Source organism: Girardinichthys multiradiatus, chromosome 14 (genome assembly GCF_021462225.1).
Source record: "Girardinichthys multiradiatus isolate DD_20200921_A chromosome 14, DD_fGirMul_XY1, whole genome shotgun sequence".
Lineage (NCBI taxonomy): Eukaryota > Metazoa > Chordata > Actinopteri > Cyprinodontiformes > Goodeidae > Girardinichthys > Girardinichthys multiradiatus.
Window position 1 is genome coordinate 38457829 of NC_061807.1, and position 12373 is coordinate 38470201.

General features: G+C 38.9%; 1 protein-coding gene across 7 annotated transcripts in view; it reads right to left on the reverse strand.

Annotated features, from left to right (window-relative positions):
• The window catches only part of sorcs2 (sortilin-related VPS10 domain containing receptor 2), a 397907-nt gene that overhangs the window by 5974 nt on the left and 379560 nt on the right, over positions 1-12373 (reverse strand). For all 7 annotated transcript variants that reach the window (XM_047385727.1, XM_047385725.1, XM_047385726.1 and 4 more), the window contains exons 15-23: positions 8841-8961; positions 8495-8628; positions 8278-8397; positions 6988-7159; positions 6718-6904; positions 5217-5350; positions 2709-2832; positions 1957-2069; positions 70-192 (exon numbers count right to left, since the gene is read on the reverse strand). In XM_047385727.1, coding sequence (XP_047241683.1) covers positions 70-192; positions 1957-2069; positions 2709-2832; positions 5217-5350; positions 6718-6904; positions 6988-7159; positions 8278-8397; positions 8495-8628; positions 8841-8961 — 1228 coding nt within the window. The remainder of the gene's footprint in view (positions 1-69; positions 193-1956; positions 2070-2708; positions 2833-5216; positions 5351-6717; positions 6905-6987; positions 7160-8277; positions 8398-8494; positions 8629-8840; positions 8962-12373) is intronic.

Below are 12373 nucleotides of genomic sequence, written 5' to 3' on the forward strand. Positions count from 1 at the left end.
AAAACAAATAGAAAACTGTATTTCTGCATATGCATGATTGTGCTGCTGCGTAGGTTTGTGTGGATTTACCTTATCTACAAATAAACTCCCCTTGGCTGGTTTGGAGTCCAGTGGTAGTACATACAGGTCAGCAGTAGTTGGGAGGCCAGGGTTAACAACAGTAACTAGGGAATCCTGCGGTACACCTGTGGTCTGAGAACAAATGAGAACATTGGTTGACTGGTAAGTAAGAAGTCGATGATACAAATAATCACAATAATCAGCTATGGAGTTTTTCAGCTGCTCAGTGTTTTTTCATTGATTACTCTAATTTTGTTGCCATCTAAAATAAATCCAATAAAAGAAAACTTACATCAGATGCTTCGTACTACTTTGCTCTTTGAATTGCACAGTGAACATATAGGCCTGATGATTGGCAAAACCTTAAGAGTACTGTGCAACATTTAGTTACTAAACCATGTCAGCCAAAAAGGGTGAGCAATCATGAACAAAGAAAAACAAACAAGCAACCTGCAAACAATTGTTTACTTACCAAGATAGTAATACCACAGTTTTGTTATTTGTTAGCAAGGTTAACTGCATTTGAAGTTGGTTATTGGCATAAAACAGAAGAAAAAAATGGTGTTGCATGGGTTCAAATTGGCAAAAGGGTGAACTGACTCTAAGCAAAAACACTATAAAAATTCAAGCAACACAAACAGGCTTGACTGCTGAGTGACTTCTAAAACCAAACTGTGGAAAACTCTTTATTTAGGCTCAGCTAAACAGCAGCATCTAGCAGATTGCTAATGAGCAGAAGAAGACTGGAAAAAAAAGCAGATACTGAAATTCTTTGTTTAATATTAATATATGTGTTCTGTCCTATTTGTTTATGTGGGAGACAGAAGGGCTCTGGCAAAAATAACATCACTGTTGGCAAACGTGTCCCATCCCATGCATGAGGCTGTTGCAGAGCTGCAGAGCTCCTTCAGTGACAGACTGCTGCATCATAGGTGCACAGAGGAGTGTTATCACAGGTCCTTTCTCCCAGCAGCTGTCACACTTTATAACCATCACTGCACCCAACAAACGAAAGTGTTTAAATTTTTTCATGTGTTGTAAATAGTCTGTTAATCTTTATTAATGCACAAATATTCATGCACATTTTTTAATTGTCCTACTCAGTTCTCAGTTAAATCTGAGTATGTTATTTCTAATAACTGCACAGTATGTTTTTATTATGCTGTAAATTTCCATCCATCCATCCATCCTTTATTGTGTATTTGCTTAGTATTACTTTTTTGCATGTCTTAAGTTGTGCTTTTACTTTATTGCAATATTTTGTATAATGTCAATGTATTTCATAATTTATTCATTCTTTACATACACTTTGATAGATGCTTGTAATACTTTTATATCTTCATATATAACTCCTAGTAATGTGTAGCTGCTGGATGGGGATTGATAAGAACAGATTTGTTTAAATAGGGCAAATAAATTACAAAATGCACTGAGAAAGGGAACACCAAGGGAACACTATTTGTCACTATTGTCAAATAAAAACATCTTTTTAATTTGTACCTTCTGTCTTTCAAGCAGGAACAACTCAAAATGATCCAACAACAGCATCAACAGAAATAAGTTGTCTATAACGCTGATGAAGCCATTTATTAGACTGCCTTCAAATAGCAGGAACATGTATTAAAAGGAATAAGGTTGCTGGTGATTATGTGATGGAATTGAAAGCACAACAAATGCACAATCATCCCTAATCCTTAGTGAAAGTAAAGTTAGGTCTTTTTACATGTTGCATTTTGATCCGGTCAATATCGTTTGAACATGAAAAACTTTGTGGTTATCCTGGAATTTTCTATCTATTGAAAGGACGATTTACTTCACATATTAAAACTGCTGTTGAGCATAAACAAAATAAATATTTTTATTTGAAATAAAGTGAAATGAACTTCCAAGATCTACCTTAGCTAGAAGCTTGGTGACCACTTGGCCGATGTCATCCCGCCATTCTGGGATGTTCGGGTTAAAACGGTCCAGGTTCCTGCTGAAGCTCAGAGGGATGACTTGAAAGTTATCTAGAAAAAGAAAATCATCACCGCTGTTAGGACGCAAAACCTAAATTATCAGAGAAGTCTAGATTAGGCCCAGCAAACCACAGCTGTGGGAACACACCGCTTGCACTGAATGGACAGGTATGCATTGCTGCCAATGACCTTGGAGGGAACATGACGGACAGCTAGTCTACACATTCACACAGCACTGTTAGCAAAACAGCTGGCAGTAGCTTGCTGGGTTGTGTGGAGTGAACTGAATTGGTTCGACTAGATTAAAGTGGACCATACAAGTGATATCTAAATGCTATAATTTAACTGAATGAGATCCTAGTCGAAATACAGACATAAATAGCAGACTTGATGTGAAATTACTTCAGTGTATCATTCAGCACTCAGGGTTCGTCTGGAAACAAAATAGCTATAAAACACATTTTGATACAAAACAAGATTAGAGAATATGTAGGTTCAGTCCTACATTAAAAATGTGAACATGAACTTCTAAAAAATATGCCCGTGAATTAATTTAGCTCTTTAAGGACAGAAATCAAAAACTTTATACAGATTCATTCATACACACATTCACAGTCAAGGTGAATGTGTGTGTGAATGGGTGGATGACTGATTGTAGTGTAAAGCACTTTGGGGTCCAGATTGGCTTACCATAGACTCTGACAATCTTTGTATCCTGTACCATGGAACGGCCGTTGGAAGCCTGGACGGTGACGGAAACTTCTCCGCTCTCTGGGAAACGGGTCAAAAGGCTGTTCTGCAGGGTCAGTTTGGGCTGGGAGAAAGAGTGAGAACTTTTAGAAGGGGGGAAAGGAAAATATAGAACAACAGAAATCAGCACAAAAATAACTTAAGTGTCTATTTATTTATTAAATCTGTAATAATCAAGTTATTATGCATAAAAAATGAAATTGTTATGCAGTGTAAAATATGCCACATTGTAAGGTTTGCAATAATTGTCTTCATTAACATCAACTGATGCAGGCTATTACTTTAAGAAATGACTGACTAAACTGACTCCATTTTGCAAACAGACCATGCACAATGTTGAAAAAGTAACAAATTTCATTTTTCTCACAAGTTGGTGAAGCCCAAAAAATAGCTTATGGTGTTTTGTACAGGTATGCACATCCTTTGAACTTGCTCACATTGTTTCACGTTACAACCAGAAACCTCAACACAAGTTATTGGAAATTCATGTGACAACCCGACATAAAGTAATGTATAATTATGAAATGGAAGAAAAAGTTTATATTTTTCTGAATTTCCTACAAATAAAGTCTGAAAAGTCTGCTGTGCATTTGTATTCTGCCACCTTCACATCGATACACCTAAATGCATTCCAGTGCCAACATTTGCTATAGAAATTGATAAATAGAAATCACCAGGTGTCATCTAATCTCAATATATATCCAGTTGGTTGAGAACAATGGAGAACAAACAGCAACATAAAGACAAGGCAACACAGCTGACAAGTCAAGGAGAATGTATTGGAGATGTTTAATGCATAGTTAGGTTATAAAACAACATCCTGAGTGTTCATTTTTAAAAATGGAAAACTTTTAACACAACTGTAATTCTACAAAGACAAGGCTTTCAACCTAAACTGACAAACCAGGAAGGTAGCATTAATCAGAGAAGCATTCAGAAGCTCTGTGGCAACACTGAAGGAGCTGCTGAGATCCACAGCAAAAACTATAGATTGTGCACTCAACAAATATTGCTTTTATGGACAATGGACAAGTAACAAGACGAAAGCGTATGTTCAAAGAATGAAAAGCAATTTCCATTCGCAGTGTCCCACATCTTTGTAGAGGTCACAGCAAGTCTGTGGACGAAGGTGCTCTGGTCAGATGAGACCAAAATCCAACTTTCAAGCCTACATGCAAAACACAGTGGGATTTGGAAAACTAATACTGTATATAAATCTGAGTATACCATCCCCACCATGAAACATGGTATTGGCAGCATCATGGTGTGGGGATGGCGTTCCTCAGCAGGGAAGAGAATACAGGCCAATAATGAAAAAAGCTGCTGGACAAGGCAGACGATTTGAGACTGAGGTGGAGGTGCAATCTTCCAATGACAATGACTCTGAACATTGTCTCAGACCTATTATAGAATAATTTAGATTTAAGGCATTTTAGCCCAGTCGAAGTCTAGATTTAAGTCCAAATAAGACATGGAAATTCGTATTTAAGAGAGGCTCTTCATCCAATTTCACTGAGGTTGAGCTCTTTTAGAAAGAAATGGGCCAAATTTCCAGTCTCCAGACGTGAAAGCTGGTAGAAACAAACCCCAAAGACTTGCAACTGGACTTCTAGTGTTGACAAAGAGGCTGAGTAAAAGTGTTTGAAAACTATATATCAATTTCCTTCCACATTACAATTATGCACTACCATCACATGCACCCCAATAAAAAGATTGATGTTGGTGGTTAAAATTTGACTAAATGTGAAAAAATGGGTACAAATATTTTTGCAAGAGGCTGTAAAAGACAAAAATACAGAATATATCAAGTGGGATGTTGAGCTGAGATATAATACCGGCACATCTCCAAATATAATATAATGAAAAAATACATTATGTTTGTTACTCATTTCGGAAAGTGAAACTTATATATAGACTCCTTAGACATAGAGTGAAATATTTCAAGCCTTAATTTCCTGTAATTTCGATGTTTATGGCTTACAGATAATAATATTCTAATTATGGCTTACAGATAATGAAAAACCCCTAATTAGAATATTATCTGTAAGCCATAATCATTAAAATTACAAGAAATAAAAGCCTGAAATGACTTTCACTTTCTGAAATGAGTGACAAAAAACATTTAACTTTTCACGATTTTCTATTTTTTTTATGTACCTGTATATTTCTGTCTATCAATAATTCAATTCAGTTTTCAATTCAGTTTATTTATTTAGTGCCAATTCACAACACATGTTGTCTCAAGGCACTTCACAAAGTCAGGTACATACATTCCAATTAATCCTAACCATTGAACAGTGCAGTCAGATTCAGTTATTTATTCAAATTGGATAAAACGTTTTTCTGTCTAAGGAAACCCAGCAGATTGCATCCAGTCGGTGACTTGCAGCATTCCCTTCTCCTGGATGAGCATACTGCTAAATGACAACTGAAGACATTGAATCTTACCTTCAAGCTGTCACCGAGCCACCAGTAATAGATAGTCAGGTTGGCTTCAGTGGGAAGAACCACAGCCGTCAGATTGACTTCATGGTTTCTCCTGGCGATGGGGACGGCTTCCAGGTGCACTTCCTGCAGAGGGTCTGCACAGGATGTAGATTTTTAATTATTACATCTCCACATTTTCATTTGACTTTGCTTCACTCTAAAAACTGTTTAGTTGGAAAGTCCCAATGTCCTCACCACCTCTCTTGTCCTACTGAAAAGTAGGACAAAGCTTAAAAGTAAAAAGCCACATTCAACAAGACTGACACAGTGTCCCCTGCTCTCCTTACACACCAAGGAGCACATCTGGTCAATTTGAGTTTAACATCCTGCCTAAGTGACATAAAGAAGAGTGAACAGGTTAGAGATGTTGGATGATCTGACTTGCAAACAACTGTTCTAAGTGTAGATGAAGCAGTAATAAATTCCCAGAACTCTTAGCTGTGCTTCAATCAGCAGCACTAGTACTTTTCACAAAGAATGTTGCGAATGTGGCAACATAAAATGTTATGAGTTAAAATTAATATTCTAAAGGTTTAATTTTAAATAATGAAAAAGGGAAAAAATCCAAGACAGAATGATTATTGTATCAATTCAATTGAATTTTCAATTTAGTTTTATTTATATAGCGCCAATTCATGTTATCTCAAAGCACTTTACAAAGTCAATTCAATTGGAGTACTTTCTATAGGAAAAGAAGTAAAACATTATTGGGAGTAGCTCCTTTAGTGGCTTCATCTCGGGGAAAAAGACAGCTAGGCAGATGAACCCAGATATCACTCAAACCATTTCATAAGTCTTTTGAAAAGAATACCGCAATCTGGAAATAATCAAGAGCAACTTCACATGTTTCCATGAGGTAAGGTTAATCCAGCATTGTAGCACCTTTTTTAGCATTAACTTTAAATGCTTAACGACTTCCAGGACTTGTTAGTCATTCCAGAATTTTCTTAGACAAACCTCTTCTGTATTTCATTTTAATGAAAAAAACCAAAGAAATATTTTTTTGATTGGTGCACAGTCTTCCTTTTGCCTTTGTTTCTTTGGCTGCAGTGTGTTGAACACCCTCAGGCGTGTTTAAAGGAATGAAAGAAGCATTTTAGTCCAGTTAACACTGACTGACACTTATTGTCCATTCCAGCCTTAAAATCTTAGATCTGCCCCTACATTACAAATTACACTACATAAGTGCAATGCAAAGCATTGGATGCAGTTGTGTAAAACACGACAACACTGGATTCTAGAGCAGTGGAGACTTGTTCTCTGGGTTGACAAATTATGCTTTTCTGTCCAGCAATCTAATGGAAAAGCATGTGTTTGGCAGTTCTCAGCAGAGCTTGTGCTCTTAGTTCAAGTTAAAATAACTCTTGGTGCAGCATGCAGAGGCATTTTTCTACCTGAAAGAAAAAAAAAACACACCTTTAGAATACAAAGTAGGGAAAATATGGTTGACTGGGAGACACACCTATGACCTGGATGTACATGGTGGCCTCGTCATGTCCCGCAATGTTTTCCGCCTTCACCGTAACCTTGTAAATGCCCGGGTTTTCATAACGATGTTGGATGGGCTCATCCGTCACCGTCAGGTTCTGGTAAATGGTTCGAACCCCATCACCGAGGTCCACCTGATACTTTGTGCTGCTCGTGTCGCCCTGTTAAGAAGAAATGCCGACTTTAAAATGATTCCAGTGAAATATCAGAGGTAGAACCAGGGAGAAAGCAGCCTTTCCCCTACCTGCTCCTGATGGACAATAAACGTGACGTCATCACCAGAAGCCACAGCCAGCATCTGGCCTTTAATGCCGACCTTCAGTCCTTTAGGGGGCAATAGGGGGCAGCTGTGCTGTTTGGCACTTTGCTGCTTGTTAAGGCCTCCTTCACAAGTGTTTGCTATCACCTTCCTGTAGCTGAGACATAACGGAGAACAATGCATGTGTGAGCATGAGGGTGGACGACAAGTGGTTAAGAGGGCAGTTAAACCACCATAAAAGCAAGCAAACAGCTAAATTAGAGTAAATAAAAATGGAATAGTTGCACCATAAAGAAGCAAATAGGAGAAAAAAAGAATATCCTTATTATTTCAAGAGTTTTTCTGCCCAAGGTTAAATACACAATACATTTTTAAATTCCCAAGAGTGCGAGCCACACTGGTTTCTTCTAGACTTTCTAGGGTTAAACTAGACTACTCACTGTCTACAACTCAAACACTAAATTAACCCTTATATTGACACATATTGTCTATGTGTCAGAGAGAGTTAAACCCTTCTCTGAGGACAACATACACTATATTGTCAAAAGTATTGGGTCACACCACCAATGAATTCCAGTGGTTGTGAGTATACTGTAAGAAATGGCATTTTCCTGCAGAAACACAAGAGAAAGCTTCATTGACACCTAAACAGAAGAAAACAAGATTCCCATGAAGCGGCCATGCTCTGTGGATGACATTTTGTAATCAATTCTCTTTGTTGGCCAAGGAGACGATGGTAGAAGGTCTGTTTGGTTCTATCCCAAAGAAAGATCTAAGGAGGTCTGCATGAAGAAAGCAACCAAATTTCAACAGTGATCAGTATTATAGGGCTTTTCGTGAGGTGAAAGGTCACATGGCCACCATACAGTCTGGATTTCAGTCTAACTGAAAATTTATTGAGGGGATAAAACTCTATCATGCAAAGCTGGTCAGCCAGCCAGATGTTTTTCATAAGTAAAGTCCAGGTCAAGAATTCAGAAAAGCCAGAGGAGGTGCAACAAAGTAGGAATTCTGGTGGGTTTTTTTTGGTTCATAATTCAATTGTTTCCTCAACGTTAAGTGATGATTTTTCTTTTTCCATGAAAGAACATTCTGGGATTTAATAATGTCAGAATAATGTTAAATAAATAAAACAAACTACAATTTTCCTTTTTCTTCTTTGGTTCAGAATATTATTATTTGCCATGAACTGTGGCTCTTATTCAGATATAGCAGGGAATCATGGGTGAAAACACAGATAAAATGGCTTTTTATTAACTGTGAGCGTGAACATACCCAGTGCTAGACTCGTAGTTCTGTCCAAGGTGGCAGTTCTCAGGGGGTGATTCTGGATCATGCCAGAAGTCAGGGAAACATCGATCCCCCTCCATGTAGGAGCGCTCAAAGCCGTAATCACTGCATGAACACAACAGTAAGGGTCGCAATTAGAATCAGAGTCCAGCTCAAAACGTATTTGAAAACCTACATTTTTTACTTTTAATTGCTAGCTCACCAGATGAAGTCTTTGTCGGTGCACTGGCAGGGCTTCGTGGTGAGAGCGGAGGTGTAGCTTTTTCCCTTTATACAGAAGGTGCCCTCCTTTCTCTTCCTGAAAGTCCGCTCTTGGCCCATAATGCATCTTTCTCCCTGAGGGTGACACAAGTGCACCGTAACACTCACAAACCACTTCAGCCTGTGCATTCATATTTAATAATCTAATGCAAATGAACAATCCTACATGCTTCTACATGCTCAGTAATAGAAATATAATCTTGTTTACATGTCAGAGACGCTATCAAAGAACTCATAGGGAAAAAAAATGAATCTCCTTGTGGTTGTGAATTTCATGTGTGATTTACCTGCAAGTCTGTGAGCTGCCAGGACTCGTAATCTGACTCGGTGCACTGACGTGGGAAAGACTGCCTGAAGTCTACTTTGACCAGCTCCCAATCTGACCTGTAGCTGATGTGGCCAAACACCCTGAAAAATAGACCCCACCCACCCCACACACACACACACACACACACACACACACACACACACACATTTGAATAATTTACCTGTTGCTTTAGGGCACCGTAGCTTTAATCTGTGTTTAGTTTAGCTTCTAAAATGTTGTTTTCATCCATCAATAATGGGGAGATATAAAAAAAAAATAAATAAATAAATTCAACTCCACAGATGTTTATTTCAACCTTCTTAAAAATAATAACACCACTCAGCTTCACTGACTGTGATGAAGCCTCCATGACACACATGACATGCCTCCACTAGATGGCGGTGTTCTACAATCCAACACAGGACCTTTCCCACTTAGAAACCAAGTTGTCTTTCAGTGGGTGTCACAGCCCTGCTTTTTAAAGCAGACTGATGTGACTCAGGTCAGTGACTTCAACATATGTTACTGTGCCAGTGGTTGCCCACCATCACCTTGTTGAAGACCAAGGCAAGCATGACTATTACTGTCTTCACTGGCCTTAAAGAGAACACGATGGATGTCTTTCCTTGGACTCGCACAGGGCCTCACAAAAGTATTAAAACTCCTTGGATTTTTGTTCACATCTTGTCATGGTGCAAGCACAGTGAAGTTGTGTATTTTATTAGGGTTTCATGTGGCGAGCAACACAGAGTAGAGCACCATTGTTAAGTACGGGAAAAGTAATACACAAGTGTGATGTACATTTATGTTTACCCCCTTTTCTCTGATACCCCTGGATAAAAGTCAGTGCAACCAGTTGCATAAAGAAGACACTAAATTCATAATCTCTGTATATATCCAGGTGTTCTTTGAAGGCCTCAGAGGTTTGTGTGCGAGCACTAGAGAACAAACAGCATCATGAAGACCAGGTAACACAGAGAGAGAAAGTCATGGAGAAGTCTATAAGAGTCCTATAAAACAGTGTCACAAGCGTTGGACATTTCAAGGAGCACTGTTCCATCCATCAGCTAAAAACGGAAAGAGGATGGCACAGCAGCAACCCTACAGGCAGCCAGGAAGTCCAGGGTGACTCTGAAGGAACCTGCAGCCTCTAAAACTTTGCACTAAGAAAGGTTTTGTCCTCTCTCCCTGGGTTGCAAGAACATAATTGGTATCATTCTTGAGGCTCGTATTTGACACTTAACCTGGACAGAGCGTTTTTTTCCGGCATGGTGACTGCTGCAATGTGGGCTTCCGACCTCACTCTACAAATCTGGCCTATATGGAAGTGTAAGAAGAAAGTTAGTGCTGAAAGAAAGCTGTGAAACTCCCAGCAAACATGTGGAGGAATGTGGCCAAATTTGAATTTTATGGCTTAAGTTCAAAATGTTAGGTGTGGCATAAAATAACACTGCACATCACTGAAATACACAGTCCTGACTGAAAAAACAAGGTGGTGGCAGCGTCATATCATTTTTACAGTAGAAACAGGGAAGATGTCTGAGTTTATGGGAGGATGCATGGAGCTAAATGCTCAGCAAGCATCCAAGAAAATGTCTTTGAGGTTTTAAAAACTGGAGACTGGAACATAGGTTTGATCAGTGTGGTCTGAACCTTTTGCCACGTGGGCCAAAATTGTTGAGTTGAAAGTTTGTGTGGGCCAAAACATAAATACATTAATTTCCTTGAATAAAAAAAAGCCAAAATAATTTGGTGGAATTTTGTATTTTCATTGCTCATCAGTAAACTATTGACGCAATAATTTAAGGTATGAATTTTTATAGAAAAGGAATCTGCAAATCATTGTGGATCTGAAAAAAGTCATTTCAGTCGGTAGTCCAAGTTTCCTTTCCTTTCCTTTCCTTTCCTTTCCTTTCCTTTCCTTTCCTTTCCTTTCCTTTCCTTTCCTTTCCTTTCCTTTCCTTTCCTTTCCCACTAAAAGATACATTTTTTACTATTTTTTGTCACTGCAATGTACTTTTTCATCATGTAAAGCACTTTGAATTGTCTTGTGGCTGAAATGTGATATACAAATAAACGTGCCTTGCCTAAATCTCACTGTTGTCTGAGGCTCACGCACCTTTAATGTCTAACCGCATGTTTCACAGCTGGCTGTCGAAGTCCTAACAAGACCTCCTCCCCGTTTCAACTCAAGCTTTGTAATGAATTCCAAAACTATGCTGAGTGTTCCTTTTCTAGTCCAAATCTGCTCTAATACACCTAAAACTACATCTTTCTAATTTTAAAAGACTTATTGCTTTATCTGTGCTCAGATTTCTGCCAGCCTCAGAGTTGATTTAGCATCATGATGTTCTAGTGGTGAATTGGCACTTCTGAGCCACTAGAGCGCTATCAGTGGACAAACAACACTCCATAGAGCCGAGTGAAAACAACTCAATGCTCATTAACAGATCCTCTCACTAAAGAACACAAAGAAAATGCCAGGACGAGATGTGCTCAGGCGTCATTTTCTGGGGTGTTTTGGTGCCAAAAGATATTGGCTGCCGAGATGGTTTGGAGGAATTCCTTATAGTGAGAAGTTCCTGCAGCGTTCTTGCAGAGAAAAGGAAATGAGGAGTGAGCTGATGATCTTCTATGGCAGTGTGTATTTTTGACACATTTTAACATCAGTATTCTTTGTCTGTCCAGGCTTTGATTTGACCAGCTGTCATTAGTATGAGTGCTGGATGAGCTCTGCCCCCCTACCTGTCCTTGGTGCTAAGTCACCGCTCAAAGACTTCATTATGGGATGGCAAGCCGTGGTGTCAACAAATCGAAACTCCATGGCTAAGAAATAGAGCCTGCCTAATCTGTCAGACAGGAGCTGCCTTCAACATCCTTCCAACCCTATCTTTCCAGAGCCAGATTAGGAACAAATATCTGTGTGTGTGTGTGTGTATGTGTGTGAGTGTGTGTATATGTGTGTGTGTGTGTGTGTGTGTGTGTGTGTGTGTGTGTGTGTGTGTGTGTGTGTTTCAACCCATTGACATGGAAGGTAATTGTGACTGAACCTATATGCTGAAGCCTCTTGTCCTTGTGTGTCTGTGTAAGTGTGTGTGTTGGCGTGTATCCTAGTGTTTGTGGCCTTCTCTTTGCCCTTCTCAGCAGATTACAGCTGAAAGATGGCCTTATCTATCCACCTGGGTGTGGAGTCTCAGATGATGTGACAGGTTTCACTTCAGTTAACTTTCAGATGGAGGGATTAGCAGAAGACAGGAGCTGATTTCATGCCCCAAAAAAGGATATAGTCTGAGAATGCATTCATCTGACTTTTCCCCACTTTTCACACCAAATAATTATCAGAAAATCAGCTATTTTAACAGTTAAATACACTGTAAATCTAATCAAACTGTTGGTCTTTTTGTTGCATCAATCTGGCTAAAGGAGTAAGGTTAAAAATAAAAAGACCACCCAGAACTCAAACAAAGGGCCGGCTACATTTATTGGCATCACTAACACTAACCCTAAACTTTT